General features: G+C 38.2%; 1 protein-coding gene across 5 annotated transcripts; it reads left to right on the top strand.

The window, feature by feature from the left end:
- Positions 1-322: 322 nt before the first annotated feature.
- USP8 (ubiquitin specific peptidase 8) lies at positions 323-22,514 on the top strand. 5 transcript variants are annotated; one of them, XM_074880677.1, is made up of 20 exons: positions 323-474; positions 5,562-5,732; positions 6,412-6,556; positions 7,045-7,130; positions 9,731-9,875; positions 10,485-10,542; positions 11,268-11,412; positions 11,672-11,834; positions 13,060-13,204; positions 13,401-13,621; positions 14,734-15,327; positions 16,584-16,673; positions 17,289-17,369; positions 17,792-18,054; positions 18,644-18,856; positions 19,376-19,586; positions 19,915-20,151; positions 20,679-20,821; positions 21,193-21,325; positions 21,556-22,514. In XM_074880677.1, the coding sequence occupies exons 2-20, from the start codon at positions 5,629-5,631 to the stop codon at positions 21,739-21,741; spliced, it is 3,363 nt and encodes a 1,120-aa protein (XP_074736778.1). In that variant the 5' UTR covers positions 323-474; positions 5,562-5,628; the 3' UTR covers positions 21,742-22,514. The 5 variants fall into 5 exon arrangements, with proteins under 5 accessions (XP_074736778.1, XP_074736782.1, XP_074736779.1 ...); XM_074880678.1 differs by lacking the exon at positions 323-474 and adding an exon at positions 855-1,043; XM_074880680.1 differs by lacking the exon at positions 323-474 and adding an exon at positions 1,330-1,348.
- Positions 22,515-23,119: the final 605 nt, after the last annotated feature.

The following is a 23,119-nucleotide window of genomic DNA, read 5'->3' on the forward strand; positions in this document are numbered from 1 at the left end:
GCGGAGCGCCCGGGTGGCAGCCGCGGCGGTACGGGGTTCCTACCCCCCGCTCCCTGTGAGCTCTCCCCCGGGCTGACCCGGCGGAGCCAGCCCGGGTGCCGTTGATCGGAGGTGACCTGCCTCTCCCTTCTCCTCTCACACCGCCCCCAGTGCCACCCCCGGCTCCGAGGGAGCTCCGCGGGGGGAGCGCGGCCCAGCCCGGCCCCGCCGCGCCCCACAGGTCCCGCAAGACAGCGGCTGGGCGCCAGGCACCCGCCGCGTCCTCCCGGCGGCCCGAGCCCGGCCCCGCGGAGCGGATAGGGCCGCGGAGAGTCCCCGCCCCCGCGGGGGAGCGGAGGCCCGGGAGGGAGGGAGGGACGCCGCCACCGCCGAGGTCCGCCGCAGCAGCTATGGCCGCGTAGCGTCTCCTCGGCACCGCGCTCGGACATGGGCCTGCCCCGGGCCGGCGGGCTGAGGCAGCGAGTCCCCGCGGCGGTGAGTACGCAGCCGGGCCTGCCGTGCTGGCCGGAGGCGGCACCCGGGCCGCCGGGGGAGCGAGGCCTGCAGGGCAAGCGGGCTCGCCTCACGCCCTCCTCCGGCCGCGGCGGGAGGGGGCGGGCGCCCTTGGACGGGAGACCCGGGCCCGGCCCCGCCGTGCGGGCGGGTTGGGGGGGGGGCGGCCCTTAAGGGACTGCGGAGAGCGGGGGGAAGCCGGGCTGGGCTGTGCGGGGAGGGGATCGGGCCTGGCCCGGCCCGGTGCGGAGCCGGCGGCCCTCCGGCTCGGTGCCGGCGGTGTGACCTTGGGCAGCCCGCAGTGCTCCCCCCCAGCCGCAGCCCGGCCGGGCTGACGCGTGAGCGGGGTCGGGGGAAGCGGCCCCGGGGCCCGAGAGCGGCCGGAGGAAGACGGCACGGAAGCAGCGCCTCCCAGAGTGCAGCCCTGTCTCCGGCCGGAGCGGGCGAGGCGGCGAGCTGCGGTGTCATGGAGACTCCCACAGCACCGGCCCTGCCCGCCGCGGCGGGGGCCCGGGCCCGCACCCCGGCGCCGCAGGGCTTTAACTGCCCAGGTACAAACTTGGAGGAGTTTTCAGCCTCTCTGTCGCCTTCCCGGCTTCTTATCACCGATACTGTTTGCATACACTTTGCACATTTTACTTTAACTAAATAAGAAGTGAAGCTATTTGTATTCTTACTTAGATTGAGTAACTTTCAAACTTCCTCTATAAAATCCAACTTTCTTTTTTCTTTTTTTTAAGCAGCTTAACTTTATAGGGTCTTCCCCTCAGTATCAGTTAAACTGTTGGATGAGCAAACTGTCAGAAAGGATTTTCTCACTGTGCTAGAAGAGTGGTTCCCAAGCTTGGCAGTGCAGGTTAGTTTCAACATGGCCAAAGACAGACCCACAGTGTGTAACTGCCATGCTGACTGGTGGTACCCAGCAAAATGATGAAAGTTTGGGTACTCTGTGTGAGCATAATGGTGCTACTGTAAGAAGCCCCAATGGTTATACTCAGCCTATGCACAGTAAGTTACAGTACCAAGGGCTGTAGTATAAACAGTACCAGAGCCTGAAGAAGCTTCGAGGGGTCAGAGATAAATATGGTGACTGATTGTATAGTTCAGTCATGTTAAAATACTGTATCTCTAGATTAATACTGATAACCGTAACAAAACCAACTCTTGTGTACAGAGTACTGACAGTAAAACTTAATTCCAAGAGGATTGAGGAACTTAATGCGCACGAGAAACCCACTTCTCATTTGCTCAAGTCTTAGAGACAGAAGTGAATAATACTTTATTACGTACCTGAATTGGTGATGCAGAGTACTTAGCATGTCAGGTTATTTCAGACTGTGTTAGTGTATGCTGCTTTCAATATAACTGCTTCTGTGCATTGTTCTTGCTATGGTCATTCCACTTAAAGCTTACTCATATCCTTAGTAAAACAGGCATGGTAATTAGATGTTGAAAAACCTGTTACCAACAGGTATGTTTCCCTGTCAGTGTAAAACTATCCATTCTAAGTATTTTAAATGCCCATAAATATCCAGGCATGACTTCCCCTTGTTTTTTGGAGATATTGTCAGCACTCATAAGTATGAAAAAGGAGCCCAAGATAATACTTCAGCTGGGGATGGAAGAGATCCACAGATTTGAGTTTGATCTTAGTTTTTAAGAAAAAAATTGACAAACCTGGAATAGGTTGTTTCCTCTCCCTCACAGGGTTGACTGATAGGGATTTTGCTCTTACGTCTTCAGTCCCTTGTGTTCATGGTTTTATGATCCAGTTCTTTTTTCTTGCTGGGAAAGAAGATATCTCTTCCTTAGAGATGTATGAAATATCCACGCATGTAATTGGAAGGGTTCATCGAGGCCTCTGTGTTGCCATTGTATTGATATGGTGATTATAAGTGTGAAGGGAAATGGAACGTTTGGCAAAAGTGAGCATAATCTAGTCAATACAGCCTGGAGCAGCAAAAGTTTATCCTGATAAAATGGATATGATTCTGTTAAGAAAGCACAGTTCATTGCAGCTCTAGTGGAAACAGATACAGACCATGTACAGAAGTTGCAGTAGCTGGTCTATCTCCATGCATTTCATTGCTGTATGTTAACTACTCCTGAACATCTTTGTGCAATTTATTTTGCTGGATTCCTCCATTGAGACCAGGCTAGTTAAGAATCGGTATCTGGAAAAACTGGTGTTCAAGATCAGCTGGTTATATTTATATATGAAGAGCTGATTTGGATTCTGAAATAATAGTCTTCCCAAAGAAGAAAAAACCCACCTTGTTTACTTGAGTATAAGGGAAAAATCAAGGTACAAGCACATCTTAAAGTTTAGTAGAAGCTTAAGGAGTTTTAGGGATCTTTATGAGCTGAGACTGAGCAGTTAACTGCCAACTAGTGGTCAGTCTGTAGGCCACTACCGACTAAAATCCAGTTAGGGGATTTTTGGTGCATAAAACTGGAAATGCTAGTTATAGTACCATAGTATAGAAGAATGAATTAGAAACTGCAGCTGAAATCTCCTAGAGCATATGCTCTAATTCCATCGAGTAGGCTGCTGAGAATTTGATTTAAAAAAAAAAAATAGAAAAAGTTATTCCTAATCCATTCTTACTCATTTTACTGCAGCACATTCTATGAATAATGGTGCTGTACCTCATTCATCAGATACTGTGGATAATGGCTTATGTTTTGAAAAAAGGTATAGAATTTTCTTCAGATCAGGAAATAAAAGTTCAGCATTGAACTTGTCTGGCAATTTAAAGACCTGCAGTTATACCTTAGTAACCATAGCAGGAAAACATGCAAAAGCAATTTTTGTTCTGGGCCAAAACTCAGATTTGGCTTTTATCCACTAGTTCTACATGTGTGTAGATGAGGTTCCAGAAGAGCTGCCCATATCAAGGTGTCAGCAACACTTGAGAATTTATTAGCATCTTTTGCCTTCCATTAAATGGTTCATCTTTCACATAATGTTGGTTTTTTTCCTCATATGCAGACACAGTAATGTTATCTCTTTTTTGGACCACATATTTAGTTACAGTATTCTGTCAGAACACAACCAAATGCTGCCACTTAAGATTAAGAAAATACTGGTTACATAACAAAGCAAACATTGAAGATATATTTAGAAAGGACTTAAAGCTTCAAAGAAAAAGTCTATTTACAGTTCTAAGGGGGGAAAAAAAAGCCAGGTAAAGACATGCTCTGAAGGTAGGATTAGAAAAGCAATTTCACAAAGAAAGTGAAACTTCTCTTTGTAATTCTATGAGGTTTTAAAAAGTATGTCTTTGTTTCAGGGAAAAAGGCTTTCAGATTGGAAAGGTCCTTCACTTGGGGGCAGGGGGTGTATCTGTGTTATGTTTCTCTTGAATGCAGTTCTTGTAATGAATTTTCTGCCTTGTTTTCAGCAGCCAGATATCTCCCTGAAAGTTAAAGTTGAACATAAGACATCTTATATAGGGCAGACAGTGTTTTAAGATGGGTGGGATATGGGATATATTTTTAATTTTCAGTGTTAAAATTAATATTTGAGGACTTTCTAGAATTACCTAGAAAATCAGTCTCCTAAGGAAGGATTTTTGACAAGTTTATCAACTTTGAAAAGTTGCCATGTAGTTGGAAATTAGCAAGTACAGCATCTGTGTTCAAGCAGTAAGTTATGTAGCTAGATATTGTTTAATTTGACCTTGGCATGCCAGACTTGAAACCAAAGAATCATTAGACATGTATCTTATTTTTGCATTTATTTCCAAGATAGACTTATCAGAGGTTGGGTTAACTTGCATCTGTATTTGATAACCAGTTCCTAGACCCAAACCAGTCAAAACCTAGTGATACTATATGCAGTGATACTTAAAAGACTATAACAGTGATGTACCATGGGAAGAGATCACGTTCCCATCTCGGCTTCTGATTCTTGGTTCCACACACCCACTGTTCTCCTTGCACAAGCTGTGGAGCCTTTCTTTCAGCAAGCTGAATTGGCTCAATAAGTGGTTGGACAAGTACCAGACCAGCATGAGAAAGAGGGAGGGAAATCAGGACCACTTCATTTGGTGGCAGTCAGCTACAGATCGATTCAGTTGGGTGAAATGTCACTCTGAGGTCACTGGCTGATGGTTTTTTTGGTCACACTTGTCATGCTGATCACCACCTTGAGGGTGGAAGGGAAATGCTCTACCTTCATCTTGTCAAAGGCCATGTGGGTTTTCACTACAAGGAAATAATTTATTTGTTGGAACCATTTAAACATGTTTCTTCTAATTAGTTCCCCTTAATTTCTTCAGTTGCTAGCACCTTAATGTCTCACCACTTGAGAGGGAGCTCAGTTCCTCCCCTGCCACCCCCAAGGGCTAAAATAGCTTACTGTGTATTAGATTAAAAGATTTTTGTTGGACTATCTGTATGAGACTTAATGGACTGCTCTATGCAGAATGTGAGATAAGATGATGTAATAGTCCCTCCTGGCCAAAGTCTGCTTAACTATTTCATGGCTACCTGGAGAGCACTTCCAAATGAAAGCAGAAAGGCAACAGTACCTACGAGTTTAAGACTTACCTACAGCATGTCCAGGAAATTTAAAGTTGACTTTAACTTGCTTTTCTCGGCTTGTCTCTTACCGAGACATTACAAGTCACCTTTTCAAGGGTGTAGTTTGTATTTGCAGAGGTTTGTGCTAAGTTAGTGATAAAATAATTATCCATTACAAATTTCAGAGTACAGAGAAATCAGCTAATTTTTTTCTAATATACTTACTGGTGTTCCAGTGGAATACATTTGATGGATATGGTGAGTTTGAACATTAAGTCCTAATTTATTTTCTTATTATTTTCTTGTTCTTTTGTTAGCAACATATTGCTAATGTTCTTGATAAATTACCTAGAGTGGTTTCAAATAATTCTGTCACTTTGGGAGGGTTAATTTATACTGTTAACTATTTAGCCACTCTGTTTGCATCTCATGCTAGCTCACTAGGTGAGATAGATTAGGTAATAACTCCTTACAGATAACTAACTGTATTAAAAGTCATTGGAATATAGTTGGGCCCTCCCTTTTTTTTTTTGTCCCCCCAGAAAACTACTGATAGAGACTTCTGAGAAGCTGTACCATCCTAGAAGGGACATAAGTAACAACATTATCATGCCTGCTGTGGCATCTGTACCTAAGGAGCTATATCTCTGTACTTCATTGAAAGATCTCAACAAGAAGACAGAAATAAAACCTGAAAAGACGAGTACAAAGAGGTATATATTTTAATTGATTTTGGATTAATATTAGAAGTATTAGTGCTACTCTACTGAGCAGGTTCCAGAACAACTATGGATCTAAATTTCATCAGTTATTTCTGTTAGATACAAAATCTTTGATGGCCTTATGTATAGATCTCTCAGCTATCACATTGGATAGGCTTACTGCCTGCAAAAAGTAACTTAAAGGTAACAACAATACTGCTGAAACATGACTTGGACAGACCACGATGCCCATGAAAATTTGCATACTTGGAGAAAAGGCTACATAAGTGCAAATTCTTAAAAATGATAAAAAGTTTAGCAAATGTGTGAGCAGAAAATATTTTGCCTCTAGCATTTTTAGACAATCAACAATTTCATTTTGTCTTACTATGAATCATTTTTTTCTCAAAAAAAGTTGGTTTTAGAAGTAAAAAGTACTTTTTTCCATATCTCAGTATGCTGTTTAATTACGGAAGATTTTAAATAAGTCCAGTAAACAAACTAGCAAAGAGAAACGTTATTTGGAGGAGCATGATTGTATTTATAGTTAAGGAAATCCTTATATTAAAATGGTAAAATTAAGCACTTAATATATGGGCAGAGGCTGTGAACGCTTAAAATGGCATCTCGTAATAAAAAGGTGTTTGGGGGCAAACAAACAATCACGTTCTTTACTCCTCTTTGATTTCAGTTATGTGCAGAGCGCCCTTAAGATTTTCAAGGCAGCAGAGGAAAGCAGATTGGACCGAGATGAAGAAAAAGCTTACATCCTATATATGAAATATGTGACTGTTTACAATTTTATTAAAAAGAGACCTGATTTTAAGCAGCAACAGGTATAAAAGCTTTCTGACTGACCTATTCTGCACTGATAGAATTATTAGAAGTACAGAGAATTACACTAATGCACATTCAAAGGATTACACTGGTATTAAGTAAACTGTCTCAATTATGATGATATTTTTTCCTTCCTAGTTTTGAGAAGTCTATTGTTAATTGCTTCTACAGTTTGCTTTTACTACACATAAGGTATATAAATTGTCAGATATGTGAATATTTTTTTTCAGGGAAAAATATTCCTGTCATCTTTCTTATTCAAACTTTTTTTGGTGCAGTTGCCTGCCTTGCCTTCATTAGTGCTATAGAACAATTTTACTTACAAACTGATGGTTGAGAGGAAGATATTGATTCAAAACAGCTCCTTTTGTTGGCATTAATATCATTATAATGCCGATTCTCTGTACATTAGCGGCTGTTAATATGCACAGAAGTAGGCATTATTAAGCTGTACTATTAATATGTGGGGTAATGCTTGTAATTTTAGGATTATTTTCATTCAATTCTCGGACCTACAAATTTAAAAAAAGCTATCGAAGAAGCTGAAAGACTGTCAGACAGCCTTAAACTCAGGTACGTGAATACAGTTAATGAGATATTGTTCATTATACCCGAAGCCTGCATGTGTGCAATTGCAGTTTTCATGCTATTTAGTAGTAAGGTATTGCACTTGAGTAGACCTTAGATACACAAAACTCTTGAGAGCTTGTATAGTTTATCCACAAAAGTCTGTTACTAGAGATAATTTTCATCATCACATACTCCAATAACTTGCCACTGTATACAGTGTCTCTTAATCCTTGGTAACTATGATTTGTTGATCCTATCTCCTATTTTTGTTTAATGACTAATAAAAAGAAACCACAAAATATAAACTATATGTACACAAGAGATGATCAAGAGCCATTTCCTCCTTACCCTTTCCATCATAAGGTCATCTGAAACCAAATATACTAATGAATGTTCCTAATATTTACATATGTTAAAAAGTCCTCCTAGTGTGGATTTAGTTTACACTAACAAAACACTTTTTTTTGATTCTTTAGCTAGCTGCTACGCCTTTTCTCAACCTCTGACACATGCAGACACGTATATGGAAGTGCACAGTTTTGCCAGTATGTAACTGAACTAATGCTAACAGGCTTTTGGGTAGCTCATTTACAACTGTCAAGTTACATATCTTTGTGCCATAAGCCATGAAATTGTGTTGTTAAGAAGCTGTAAGGTAGAGTCGTATCTTTAGGTGATATTTAGTGCTGTATGTCTTGCTTCCAACCTTATCTGCTTCTTGCATCCTTAGCAACTACCATCCTTTTAACTCTTTCCTTCAGCTAGGCACATTTCCCATGCACACCCCACCCAAGTATTATTGTGAAAACATATTCTATGCCCTTCACAGTGCTTAATTCATAAAGCTAATTTAGGTGAACAAGGAAATAAGAGTTCAGACACATACATGAAAAGAGACTTTCCAAAGATGTCTCATGATACTATGCATGAAACAATCTTCAGGTTTACCTTATTTTTAGTTAAGTCCTACAGTTCAAGAGCTACAAATTCACTGTAAGAGTAAACAGCGACAGAACTATAAAAAAACAAAATTTAGGGACTTGTGGCTTTTTATGAAAGGAACAGTCTTGAAAGTTGATACAATTAATAACTTCCAACTACTCTGAGCAAAATGTATATATATTTCAAGGGAATACAAATGAAATATGACTCCTGTGTAACTGCAGTAGTGGTTTCAGAGAAATTATTTGTATAATTTCTTCTCCAGGCAGTAGGCCAGCAAATAGTTTGATTGTTAATTGTTAACTAAAAGTGGAGCTGCTGAAACATCATTTGTCTAGAAGCAGGAATACCTACATGAATGACCTACTATGTGTTTCAAAGGTGTAAATGGGAAATTGATGTGTAAATATTCCATATTGACTGAATTAAACTAAAATATGAAGTATGCTTTAGTGCCATTAACTCCAAACGAGAACAAAATGCTCTGTTCTAATTTATGATGCCTTTGCCAAATCAAGAAGCCTGTTTAAAAAATAGAATTACAGACTTCCAGCCTGCTTCCTATTAGCAGCCAATTAGTGGAGCAGACTTGGACGCAGACTTTGATTTAGTGATCTAGTTTATTAACACAGTACTTTTGATATGAAATACAGCTATATTGTCATCGTAATTTTAATCCTGATGAGGCAACATCTGATTAAAATAAGCAGTTACTAATATGGTTCAGTGGTCATGTTTCACTGCTTGGTTCAATCATCAAAATTGTTAGTTCAAAACATTCTTTTTTGTTTTATGGGTCACCAGTGACCCTTAAGCTTCTCAGTTATATTATATATAATGGAATCCTATTTAGCAGTGATGTGACTATACAAACCTGCAGTTGGTGATCTAAAAGCTGTAGTTTAGAGGTCACTGCTTTACCATATTGTTATTGTCCTTACAGTGGCAGAGGGCTGGGAGGTTATGTTTAAAGTCTAAGGCTTTATGAAAAGGACAGCTGTATGCAAGACGTAGGTCCACCAAAACTCTTGAGTATACATGATTCTTGCATTGACTTCACTTAGCCCCAGTGTTTGAAACAAACAGCAGGGACACAAGTGAAGACATAACAGTATTATAAAGTCAATTTACATTCTGAAGGTGACTTACCATATAAGTAATTATGATACGACTTTTCAGAAAAAGGAAATTTAGATAATGGAGCTAACTTACTCCTAACTGTTATTGTTAGCTTTGTTGCAAAACCAAATAAAATACATGGGATGATTGTCACAATATATTGAAGTTTACCTATAAGTCACCAATACTTACCCTTTCCTCTATGAAATGAAAAACCTATTGCATTTAGTGACACCATAGCTAAGCATGACGCCAGGTTTAGAGAAAAAAATTAGCCTTAAGAGCATTGGCTATGAAATAGGATCCAGACCAGGATTTAAGAATAAGAAAACCAACCCAAGAGTGGGAGAAATAACATCATGCAGTCGTGGAAAAGAATGGGGTTTGTTTGGAAATACAAAAACTGACAATGCTCTTTTTTTTTTTTAACTTTAAATACTCTCTTATTTCCCTCCTGAAGACTTGATGGTTCTGATGTTAATTATCCAAGGTAGCCAATAAAGCAATACTGGAAAAAAAGGCGTTTTTTTTTTTTCCAATAGATACGAGGAAGCTGAAGTTCGGAAAAAACTTGAAGAGAGGGACAGACAAGAGCTGCAGAAAAAGCAAGAACCAAAAGATGATGGAAAGAGTTCAACCAAAAACTCCTCAGAAGGTGCTGTGGATTCCAAAGGAAAAAGCCAAAGGGTATCTGAAGATGTTTACAAACTCTCTAATTCACTCTAAATGTATAGTTTTAATGTAACATTTGATCTCTACTAATAGCTATTTCCAGTTCAGAATATGTTTTTTTAAAATTAACTTACAGTCCCCATAACCCTTCTTTGACTTTTTTTGGAAGATGTTGAGTCTACCAACCTCCAAGTCTTGCACAAGATAGACTAGGGTTTTTTTGTAAAGTCAAATTCTATTTTATAAGAGAACTAGCTAGTGTAAGAAACCCAAGATAATGGTAATAAGCTGATTTTGTGGATAATATGTCTCCTCTTTAGGAGAGAGATGACTTTTCAGCAATAGTGTGGAAAGAAACTAATTTCTCTGCAAATACTTTATGAATTTCATCTAGGAGATGATGCTGTCCTAGGTTGCATTGCCTTTTTAACTGGTTTCTGTCTAGGTAGGGCAGCAACTTTGGTATCTTTTTAGTACATTTGTCAGCACATCTTTAGAGGAAAATTTCTTTTTCTGGGTTTCTTCCTGTGGCCAGTTTCGTTCAAGCTCCATGAGAGTCAGTGTCTGTTGGCCACCTTGATTCTGAGTATGAAACTAACTTTTTTTTTTTTCCTTACAACACAGATTAATGGTGAGAGGAAGCATTCACTGGAAAGAAAGGATCAGTCTGACAATCTGTGTGGTAAGAGATGCAGTGTTCACACAGATGTGAAAAAGGTCTCTGTATGACTATGCACTTATCACCTAAGCAGTTGCAATTCTTTTAAGGAGTTATTTCACAGTCAAAGTATTTTGATGAAATACTAGTATCCTGCATTTCAGTAGCAGTGACTTAGTAATTAAGTTCTGTATTGCAGTCTTCATCAGTTCTCTTGAACTTAGAAAGCTGTACTTAGTTTTTCAAGAGTTTAATAACTAAAGCTGAACTAGCCCTAAAGTTGTCAAATTAGAAAGATAAATGTCTCCTCAACTGACAAGAAAAAATACAAGCAAGGCTGAAATGTGTCAGCTTTCTTGGTTAAAGAAGAACTTTTTCCTTTCCCCTCACAACCTTCTGGTTTTTGTTCCTGTAACAAATACGTGAAAACGTTCTCTAGAGTTCTTAACTGAAGAAGAACATCTGCAGCATGTAGTTTACAAGTGCTTGCCTCTATAGCTTGATTTAAATGAGACCACAGAAAGTTAAATAGTTTATCACTGAAGTGTTAGGTATTGACGCTGATCACTACAGTAGTGGGAGCAAAAGGTCCCATATGTTTATTCTGTGATGTCTCACCTCCATGACTTTATGGGACTTCTCTGTTCCGTTTCATCTGTTTGCAGTCTTGATTGCACCAATCAGATGTGGTCATAGCTATCTCCATTTATAATGTAGCTTTTTACACCTAATAACTTCTCTATTTCAAGGAGCAGTCACAGCTGAGAAGCTGTTTGCAATGATGTCGGACAAAAATATTGAAGTGATTATAATGGATGCTCGAAGATTGAAGGATTATCAGGAATCCTGTATTCCAAGATCTATCAGTGTCCCAGAAGAAGCTATCAGTCCTGGGTATGAAATAATGTTCAATGGTAGTTTTATAAATTGACTGAAATAAATTATATGCTTTTAAAGATTGTACACTTAGTTTCAGAGTCCCTGATATATACCAGTGGGTGAGGTGTATCTGGACGGCTCTGTTCTTGCATGTACTGACTTGAAGACAGAGCATATTTATTTCATCCAAGCACATAAACATATACGGATTATATATTGTTGGACAAAATCTTACTTGTACATTTGTCTTTAAATGCATGTTAATACATTTCAGAGTTACTGCTAATTGGATTGAAGCTAGACTCCCAGAGGATTCTAGAGATCCATGGAAGAGGAGAGGACACTTTGATTATGTTATACTGTTAGACTGGTTTAGTTCTGCTGAAGACTTAAAGCTAGGAACAACTCTTCAGAGCCTGAAAGATGCACTTTTTAAGGTTGGCAAGTTTCACGTTTTATATTAATTTATCTCAACGAATAAGAACGTCTTAAAGTACTATAATTACAAAGTGTATGGAAGACTTAAAACACCTTAGGCAAACAGCTTGGTTCAGTTTTCAAAGACTGCTTATTTTGATAGCAGAAGCGTAGTCTGAAGTTTCACATTCCCATGCTTGTGCTCCAGTAGAGGACAGTATAATTTATTAAATAACAGAGCGATTCAACTCCCCTCCTCAACAACTAGCTCATAAACTTAAGAGTTCTTGGCCAACAGAGTTATTTGGGAAACTACTTAGTACTGTTTGCCAGAAACATTGTCACCCTCCTGTATTAGCAACTGTAATTCCTTATTCATGGGAGATGGCTGGCCACCTGCACAGGCAGGCTGAAGGCAGGTAGTTTCTTTGCAGTCCTATCACGCACTTCCTAGAATGGAGGGGTTTCAGTAAATGAGACACTAGTTTTGAGCATGGTTAACTTTTCTGCATTATTGAATATAACTTTTAGAGAAACATAAATTTAAATTTGAACTTTATCAGTGCAGGGAGCTTATAGATTCAATATTAAGCAGATGCTCAACATTTTCAAGTCAGAATTCTGGCTATGGCTGTGTTGTCCCTGCTCTTTATATAGGTGGTTCTTGTGAAAGACTGCCCATCTTTCTGTTGCTTAAATATTCATGACTGGGCTTCAGAGATACTTCAGGCAGTTCTCCCTGTTCATTGCTTTACAGAATATTCTCTGAGCCTCTGTGCCTTGTTCGTGTTCTAATACTGACAACCTCAGGAGGAAGGTAGTCTGGAGCCTGAACTCTCAAAGGCTTTTCAGAAAGTTAACGTTACGCTTTCTAAAGCCAGTGCCCTTAATCACTCAACAAACTTATTAGATAAGAAACTAAAGCAAATATTATAATAAAAATATTTTTCTGCATTGAGGATCATTGCCTGAAGTAGTAGTAAGTGGTTCTTCCTGTACTGGAAATATTGAGACCCTGTTGGAGGTAGAGCCAGGAACCAAACTGTGTTGGGCATTCTCCAAACACAAAGAGGATCCCTGTTACCCAAAGGGTTTTTGCTGCTGGTTTAATTCTTATTTTAAAATCTCAAAAATAACCTGTCTCTGTGTGATGACTAGACACAGAAATTTAAAAACCACTGTTAAGATATAAAAATTTCTTTTCTGTTTTTAAATCATTTAATTTCAAACTTTTTTTCCTTACAGTGGGAAAGCAAAACTATACTGCGGAATGAACCTTTAATTCTAGAAGGAGGTTATGAAAACTGGCTCCTTTGTTTTCCCCAGTACACAACAAATGCTAAAGTAACTCCACCCCAGCATAGCAGGAGTGAAGCAGTGACTGTTTCTTGTAAGTATAAAGGATGACACCCCCCCCCCCCAAGTGTTTATAATTACTGGATGTATCTTTAATTCATTCAAATATGTGCGGGATAGCCTTATTCTGGCTAAATCTAAGTTTTGGGGTGGAACGTGGGGGTTATTTTGCTTTTGTGATTTTGTTTTAAGAGCTCTCTCATGCTTCCCTCCTCTCCCCCCTCCTAAAGTGGATTTTACGTATCCATCTTTGGAAGAGCCAGCTCCTGTTCCACCTGCTCCTGCTATAAAGCCATCTCCCACAGAAGTGATTGAAAATGAAGAAACAGGAGATGATTTGGAAGAGAGACTAAAATCACTTAACAGACCAAATGTACAGGATGCTGCTGTTCCAAAATCTGACAGTTCATTTGTAGTTAATCCTGTATCAATTACAAGAAGTATCCCTCAGGTAAAATGTGTTTCTTTTTGTCAGAGTTAGTATATAGTTAATCAGTTAGAGACCCACCACATATAGAAGTTTAAATCCACAAGAAAACATAGTCAGTATTTGTTTAAGCCTAGACTATTGGTGGTCTGTGAAGCTATGCTAACACATCTGCAGAACTTTATGAAACTAAATATACTTAACATAATTGCAGAGCTTTTGATGAATATTTTTATACAAGCATAGGAGAAACTGAAGATCAGCAATTGATTATTAATTCAGAAAGTTTGTAGGCAAACTTTTCTACTCAAAACGTTCATGGTGAAATACAGGAAGGGCAGTTAGGTCATGGCTTACCTTGGCAATTCCAAAGGTCTGCTTTCCAGCCGCTGTATCTTTCTTCAAATAATAAAACATTTAGGTGGTTTGTCACTCTTGGCCCAGTAGTGAAAGTATAGGGATTTATTTGTTCCTTTCATGGGGATAAAACTTTCTAAAGACATCTTTGTAGAGTCCTTGCAATAAAATAGTGTTTTCCTTAAGAGACAAGGCTAAAGTCAAACTCTTCACTTTCACCTTTCTAGATACTGCCTTTAATACAGCTTTCAGGCAAGGGACCCTAAACTGTAAAACTTAAAGACGTTATTTCTGTTATTCTCTGAACCAGATAAGCTTTTATTTCTTCAGAACTTCTACTTCAGTATCAAAACCAAGTTGTTTTCCTAGGTCTGAGCATAAGCCAGTCTTAAATACCTCTTCCCATCAAACAGATCTGCCTTAATCACATGTTCTGGCACATGACTGAGAGAGCCAAGCCCAGATTAGCTGCCTGATTGCTCTAAAATGTTCACCTTTGAAAACCTGCAAATAAGACTTGTAGTAATCAGTGCTTAATGCTGTCCTTATGGTTCTATAAGGCTTGTTGATTCTTATCTCACATCTGAAAGTTAAGTGAATACCTAATTCTACTAACAAGCAATTTAAATTACCAGATTTAATGACATTGAAAGTTCACTGTCTCTCTGGCAGAAGTCAACTTTATATCATCTTTATTCTCTTATAAATCTCACTTAAAAGCCTAGCTAACAGAGCAGTAATAGTTGTAGTGAATTATTGTTCTATTCTTTGTGTTATAGGTTGATCGTACTAAAAAACCTTTGCTAAAAATCCCTGATGATAACAGACCAAAATCTCAAAGTACAGTCAGTGACAGCCAGCCTGTTGAAAATGGACGAATAGTTCCAGACCGGTCCACAAAGCCATTACGTGATGCAAAGAGCATTCTGACAGAAGAAGAAAAAAGTCGTGTACATGCAGAAACTGCTGCTCTGTTAGAGAAAAACAGACGGGAAAAAGAACTTCGGGAGAAGCAACAAGAAGAACAGAAAGAGAGGCTCAAGCGAGAAAAAGAAGAACAAGAACAAAAAGCGAAAGAAGAACAGAAAGAAAAGGAACACAAAGAAAAGCTACAGCAATCCAAAGAAGACAGAGAACAGAAGGAAAGGGATGAGCAAATAAAAAGAGAACAGGAGGAAAAGGAACAAGAAAGAGCACGCAAAGAAGCAATGGAAGCAAAAAAGAATAAAAATGAACTAGAAAGCATTGGTGCAAAAAGGATTGAGATTGACAAAATATCTATAGAGGAGAGAGAAAAGGGAACTCGAACGCCAGAAATGCAGAGACGGGCACTGGGTGATGCATCTCAGACCTTTGTGACTGTTTCAGGCAAGGTTAGTAAAAAAGAGAAAAACATCAGCAAATGTGGAGTAATTGTTGAGAATTATTTGTGAGGGTTTAGTATCAAAGTTTAAATACATCACTGGATTTTTATTTAGGCCATTTTTACATAAATGTAGAGGAGAAAGTTAAGACACAAATAGTTAGATTTTTTTTGCAAGATTCTTGCTTGTAGGTGGGCAGCATGGAATCCCCATAGAATAAGAAAACTTCCCACTGACATGGAGCTAGAAGGGATGATTCGTAGACTACGATCCTCTGTTTCAAAAATAGAGGCATGGGGACATTTTATCTCTTGTACTAGCCCAGTACTGTATATTATACTGTTGTAACACATGCTGGAGACAGAATTACATTATTATAACAAACTCGTTAGTGCCCCCAGCTGCATAAATGCTGATATAACAGGATTTTGTTGACTAGCACAGGAAGCAAAGCAATGACCTAATCTAGTATTTTTGCTGAGAACAGTCTAGTTCCAACTCTTTGGGGGCAGGGGGGGTCACAGTTCCCTCTTTCCTCAGATTCTTAAAAAAAAAAAAAAAGGCAAAATTTCTGAGAATGTAAAAGTCATTTGATCATGAAACAGGAGCCATTTGTGGAGCTGAGTTAATAACGGAAGAATTGTCTTAAAAACCATTTCTCAAGAACATGCATTAGGATAAAACTGCAATTGCAGTTTTTCACCAAACTTTGATGCTTGTGTAATGCAAATGCACAAGGAAGCCAAAATAAATCTTCCTGGCCAAACTTAGCATGGTCATTCGTGAGCTTTTGACTGACAGCAGCTTCACATAATGCCAAAATGATTTATTATAAAATAAATTCATGATGTTGGCTTCACAGTTTGCCTTTTTTCATAGAGGGGCTTTGTCACAGTGAGAAGTAAAAGGGGAAAAAATCTTTCGTTTAAAAACAAGTTGTAAAACAGCCTTTAGGGGGGAAAGTAGTGTAGGCAGAACTTCCGCATATTATTTCTGAGCCCTTGAAACTACATAACAGACTGTCTTATATCATACAACATTTAGCTACAAAGGCTATAAAATTTAGCTAGCAAATTGCCTACAGTATAGACTAGGAAAAATAAAAATGATGTGTAGATACCTGCTCTAACCACTTCTTTGTGGCCCATGCATTTCACAACCAAAAAAGAAAATATAACTCTGCTTTTTCCCTATTTTGCTTTATCAGCATTCTTTACTGACATTCCAGATGAAAATTGAAAGCCTTCTCTCAAAATCTTTTACAGCAGACTGGGGTTAAAGGACAACCAGACAGTGGAGCTCAAAAGCCAGGACCCCTTAGAGAGGATTCTGAACAAGATACTGAAAGACTTAAAGTAAATACAATGTGTTGTATGTAGCCAAAACAAATCAAGCACAGATGCTTTATGACTATTATATTATGTTAAATTCCACCTCATTCCAGTTTTTAAAGACATCATCTTAAGAAAAGACTATGCCATGTTTACAGCTGTTTCTTTGCTTTTTTTCATTTGTCATATTCATCTGAAAAAAATATTTGAAGCTTTCACTAGAAGTCTTCATATGTTTCTGATGGCATTAACAAGCATTCCACACTCATTTGTCATCTCATGCATACTCCTTCACATATCGCTTTGAAAGGGAGAAGAGATCATCCCTGTGTGTTTAACAGAAGCATGTATTCCTAATAAAGTAGCTTCTTTAGGGAAGAAATTGAGTATTCAGACTTCTGTGAGACTGAACTGTCCTTTTTTTCTGGAGCATGTCAACAAATGAGTTTTGTTTAGATTGAGTGATAGAAAATAATAGTACTATATTACCATTACAATAACTTGTATTTCCAGCTATAATCAAGGATTTCTTATTGAACTGTTTTGCATTGAATCATGTAACTATATAGGGAAGTCACAGGCAGCTTGCTGCTCTGTGTAAGTAACTGTATGTACCTTACATTTCTGTTTATTTATTAGTCTCAGCGGGAGCCATTAATGAGAGCACGAAGTGAAGAAATGGGAAGGATAATACCAGGATTGCCTGAAGGTTGGGCAAAGGTAACTTTCTATTCTGATGTAACAATCAAGTTGCCTTGTGCAGTTTTGTAATGCATTTCAGCTGTGTCTTATTTCTAAGTTAGATCTTGTTTGATTTTTTTTTTTTTAAATTTTGTTTTTAATTATTTTTTCTCCTTCAACTTTCACATGGTTATTTTCTGAATTTTAACATGATTTATAATGAAACTAGGAGAGCTCATCTGCTGTTTCTGGTACTAAGCAGTTGCTGTTTAATATGCATTTTAGTGAAAATGATGCCTTCCAGTAAATCTAATCGATTAAGTATTGAGGCCAGTCATGACTGTTAACATCTCAGTGTTTGAAAAACTCATGCACTGTTCTTACCGTAGTTCAAAAATAGGTAAGTAAGTTAATGATGGATTTTTACTTGTTTTTGAAACAATTTGTTTTTTTTCCCCAAGTTTCTGGATCCAATCACTGGAACCTTTCGTTACTATCACTCGCCAACAAATACTGTTCATATGTATCCACCAGAAATGGCTCCTTCATCCACTCCTCCATCAACCCCTCCAACTCATAAACCCAAGCCACAGGTGTCTGTTGAACGGGAAAGAGAACACTCCAAACTGAAGCGCTCCTACTCTTCCCCAGATATAACCCAAGCCATTCAGGAGGAAGAGAAGAAGAGAATTCCTGTAACTCCTGCAGTCAATCGTGACAATAAGTATGTTCCATAAGTTATACCACAACTCATGCAATATGATAGCATATAGGACTTTCTTTGTGTTAAATAAACCAACTGAAATTCATTAATAATTTCTAAGTAGATTTGAAAGGATGCAGGAGTGATAGACTTAAATTTCATTGCTAAAAGTTCAATGTATAGAGCAGTTATCTTTTGAGAATTAATGTAATTGTTATGTATTAACAAGAATTTAGTCTAACTGGTTAATAGTTGCTTTTTAAGTTGTGGAATTTGTGTTAACATATTAAATGCCAGTCTTCTGATAGCTTGTGAAATGCAGAGTTTTCACTTTTTAAACTGGGTTAAATCAACAGCTAATTCTTCATCTGTGAATTTAAAAAAAGCAAAACAAAAACACTGATGGAGCCTACAACTCAGCCTCATTATAGGCCAGTGTATATGGATTTCTCACTATTGCATTAACTGGTTTTGAATACCTTAAATGATGGCATCTGGTGACATCTTGTGCCAGGATATTTCATTCCCTGTGAGGGAGAGTGGTTCTCTTGGTTTACGTGCACAGCCTCGTCAAGCCTGAGACTCCTAAAAAATAATTTCTTCCTTACAGACCAGTCTGTTACACTAAAGCAGAAATTTCAAGACTCTCTGCATCACAAATTCGGAATCTTAATCCTGTGTTTGGGGGATCGGGACCAGCTCTTACAGGACTTCGTAATCTAGGGAACACTTGCTATATGAATTCCATATTACAGTGTCTGTGCAATGCGCCTCACCTGGCTGATTATTTTAACAGAAACTTCTATCAAGATGATATTAACAGGTAACAATCTCTTATTGTCATCCTTTAATTTATAATTGAAGGACAAGCCTTTGCAATTGTTAATGCAAAAAATTCTGTTAGTGGGGTTAAAGGGGGGCGGTTTGTTTTTTTAAGTAGGAGACAAATGCTAACTTGTAAGAGTCTTGACATTTTCAAAGTTCATGTGTGTGAAGAAATAGGTTTTACTGGATGGTCTTAATTAAATTGTGCTTGCCACATTCATAAATATAAGTGTACTAGAGTCTCCTAAAACCCAACAGAATATTTAAATAGCAGTTTACAAAACAAGCTGGAAACAGTTGTACTTTTCATCAGCCCAGTCTCAAATGTGGAACCAAATTACAGTGCCAAAGTAGACAAAAAAATTCTAACTCAATCTAACAGCCAGTTTTGATTCATCTAAAGAAATTACTTTGAAATGGGGATAACATCTTGAATTAATAATAATAATATCTTTTTTAAAAAAGTTATTTGAAGGGCTCACTATTTTTTTTTTTTGTGGTCTGTTTAATTTTATAGGTCAAATTTCCTGGGACATAAAGGTGAAGTGGCTGAAGAGTTTGGTGTAATAATGAAAGCTTTATGGACAGGACAGTATAAATATATCAGTCCAAAAGACTTTAAAATTACAATTGGGAAGATTAATGACCAATTTGCAGGATATAGCCAACAGGACTCCCAAGAGTTGCTTCTCTTTCTAATGGATGGCTTGCATGAAGACCTAAATAAGGTGAGCAATACACTTGTAACAAATTATACATCTGTCAGATGATCAAGAGAAATAAATTTTTAAAATACCCTCTTATTTCCTAAGAAGAGTGTGTTACTGGAACCTTGTGTAGAAGAGTATTCAGAATTAAAGTACGAATTTAGTTTGAAACAGTATAAGGTGCTGAAGGGAGTAATGGAAGAAGGCTAACTAAGTAAGAAATGGATGACTGCACTGACATGTTTAAATATCCCTACAAGTATTCAATAGTGTGTTTGCCTATAGAGGAGACTTCCTATTTTTATATATATTAATATATGGCTATGGTATTTAAACTTCTGTTATCCAGGCTGACAACAGGAAAAGATACAAGGAAGAAAACAATGATCATCTTGATGACTTCAGAGCAGCAGAACTAGCCTGGCACAAACACAAACAGCTCAACGAATCCATTATTGTGGCACTCTTTCAAGGCCAGTTCAAATCCACAGTGCAGTGTCTTACGTGTCACAAGAAGTCCCGAACCTTTGAGGCTTTCATGTATTTGTCGTTACCACTTGCATCCACTAGTAAATGTACACTGCAGGTATGGTGGAACTAGAAAGAAACAGTTGTTGAAGTAAAAAACCATTTCTCTGTGACTCATTATGATGTTGGTTCTGCTAAGCCTCTTGTTGAAGGGGTTGGTCAATATTCCAGCTTATTTACACTAACCTGAAACATGAACAGATCTGACTCTTCGCTATTCTTTTAAATTCTTCTAAAGTTTTAAAAAATAGGCCATTCCTTAAAAGTTTTAAAATACAAGCAGGATGGAAATAGTGAAGCCACAGTATCAGAAAAGACATGTATAGTATTTGCTTTTGTAGGTTGTAGTATAAATATTTTGTGTTTTTAAATGAAGTATTGTAGGTACATTTTGAAGGACTTGCAGCTAATTAATATATGCAGTAAAATTTACTTCCACACATGGATTTAACTCACTTTTCCTCATTTTTGTGAAACATAGCATAGAGATAATTGATGCAGGTTGATAACCAAATAGGAAACAATTTTTGCTACACTTTCTTAAACACCTGCTCTTCACAATCTGTGTTTTGTATTTTGTTTTAGGAATGCCTTAGGTTGTTCTCCAAAGAGGAGAAGCTCACTGATAACAATAGGTTTTACTGTAGCCATTGCAAAACTCGAAGGGATTCTTTGAAAAAAATAGAAATTTGGAAATTACCACCTGTTCTTCTTGTGCACTTGAAACGGTAAGAGAAACAGTGATTGGTAAAAATTAATTAGGTTGAAGTGACAGGGCTTTGATGGAGATTGATTAGTGTGCAATAGCTAGCCATTTTTAATTAGAGAAAGTGCCAGATGTATTTCCAGTTGTACTGGTGCAAGAATTTATTTTCATCTGATGCCTCTTTTATTAGGCTGTAGTTCTCAAAGCCCTTTTAGAAGTAATCTCTTCTCATTTGTGCTAAGGAACATATGTGCAAGCATTAACAAAATTGGGGGCCAAATGCTTTAGTTGAGGTTATGTCCTGGACAAAAACAGTGAAGAGAAACACGCTTAATATTCTTAGATAGCTTGTGAACAACCTGTAACTTTTAATTATGCTCTTTAATTCTCTAGATTTTCCTATGATGGAAGATGGAAACAAAAGCTTCAAACTTCTGTAGATTTCCCATTGGAAACTCTTGACCTTTCACAGTATGTTATTGGTCCAAAGAATAACTTGAAGAGATACAATCTGTTTTCAGTCTCAGTAAGTAACCATGTCAGGTTTCAGAGTTTAGCTGGTCTTTATGCCAAGGCTCGAGTTAGCCTGTGTGATTCATCTAGGTTTCGAGGGTGCCTACCTGGTTGCAGATTGAGTTGTATTCTAAAAAAAGTTACTGGTATTTAGTAAAAATCTCACATTCTAGTTTATTTCCCTAACCAGAGAAGAAATGGCACCTTTCAAGGCCATTAATTCTTTTCTTCTTATGTTTACAGAATCATTATGGCGGGTTGGATGGAGGGCACTATACAGCCTACTGCAAAAATGCTTCAAAACAACGCTGGTTTAAGTTTGATGACCATGAAGTATCTGAGATCTCAGCATCATCTGTGAAATCCTCAGCTGCGTATATTCTCTTTTACACTTCTTACGAACAGCGAGCAGTGGATATAGCCACATAAAGTAGTGTGGGTTAAGAAGACTGGTTACAAGAGCAAAGTAGGTATGGGAATGCATTTAAATATGCAAAACTAGGACAAATATAGTCACAGATACAGGGATGGTTGCAGCAGCTTTTCTGCAGGCAAGCGCTTTCTGGTCAGTACTAGTGCTTAAAAATCAGAAGACTGATTAATAATGCTTGTGGTAATACTGCCATCTGTGAAACCATTTAAAAAGCATACTTGCATTACCATTTATTTAAAAAACAACTATATTTTTAGTCTGCTCCAAAATTAAATTCTAGCTTAGTCATCTGAAATCTATTAACAAGTAGTTTAAAATGTCTTAAAATCCCAAGGCATATCTTGATTTTTTTTTTTTTTTTTTTTTCTGTCACTGTTATGGCCTTTTCACATTTCTAACCTTAAGCTTGATTCTACTGTGAATACTCTAGAATGATGTAAACAGTTAGGAATGTAAGTGTACATATTGATTGCATACTTGCACATCAGAACTATGTATATAATAAACAGTCGTCCTTTTTGTGAGAATCTCTAAAACTCAGAGGATTGCGTTTATTTGCCAGCTCTGAGTAATTGCAACACTACTTAATAAAAAAGCAGAGCTGTTTTTTTTTTTTTTTTCTGTTGGCTTTTGTCAATATTTGTGCACTTCAGAGTTATTCTAAACAAACAAGATTTTCCTTTTTAATTTTTTAATATAAATTTTCATGTACACATGCATTAAAAACCTTAATGAAGAAATTATTTAAAAATATATCCTGTTAAATGTATGTTTGGGTTTGGTGTTTTCATTCTCAAGTAGCTTGTGTAAGGGTCAGGGCTCTACATGATGACAGTCCCTGAAGCATATTCACAGTTTAAAGGTTCTTCAGATGAAAAAAATACTACTTTGTGTAGAACTGATTAGTTTACGAACTATTTTAGGTGCATCTTGTGCATTTCCCTGCTCTGGATTTGGGTTAGTTTTCCCTCTTCAAAAATCTTAAATCTTAGATTCTGAGCTCTTACCTGTCTACGTGCACGTGTCTTGCCAGTAGAATTAAGATCAGGATTGGTTGTTTCCTGGTATCTTACAAGCCGCAAACAAGTTTGCAGTGCTAGAGGGGCAAAAATGGCAGTACTAGAATAATGCCTTTTTCTTTCTCTTTTATTAATGGTCACTTCATGTCCTCCTCTCTTCTGGAACACATGCCCGCAGGGGTCTGGTCCTGTGCTCTCACCTCGGTGTCCTGGCTGGACGCCAGGTGCCCCCCAAAGCTGCTCTGTCGCTCCCCTCCTCACCTGGGCAGGGGAGAGAGAATGTAACCAAAGGCTCGTGGGTGGAGATAAGGACCAGGAGATCACTCACCACTTACCATCATGGGCAAAACAGACT

This window comes from Strix uralensis, chromosome 11 (assembly GCF_047716275.1).
Source record: "Strix uralensis isolate ZFMK-TIS-50842 chromosome 11, bStrUra1, whole genome shotgun sequence".
In the NCBI taxonomy this organism is placed as follows: domain Eukaryota; kingdom Metazoa; phylum Chordata; class Aves; order Strigiformes; family Strigidae; genus Strix; species Strix uralensis.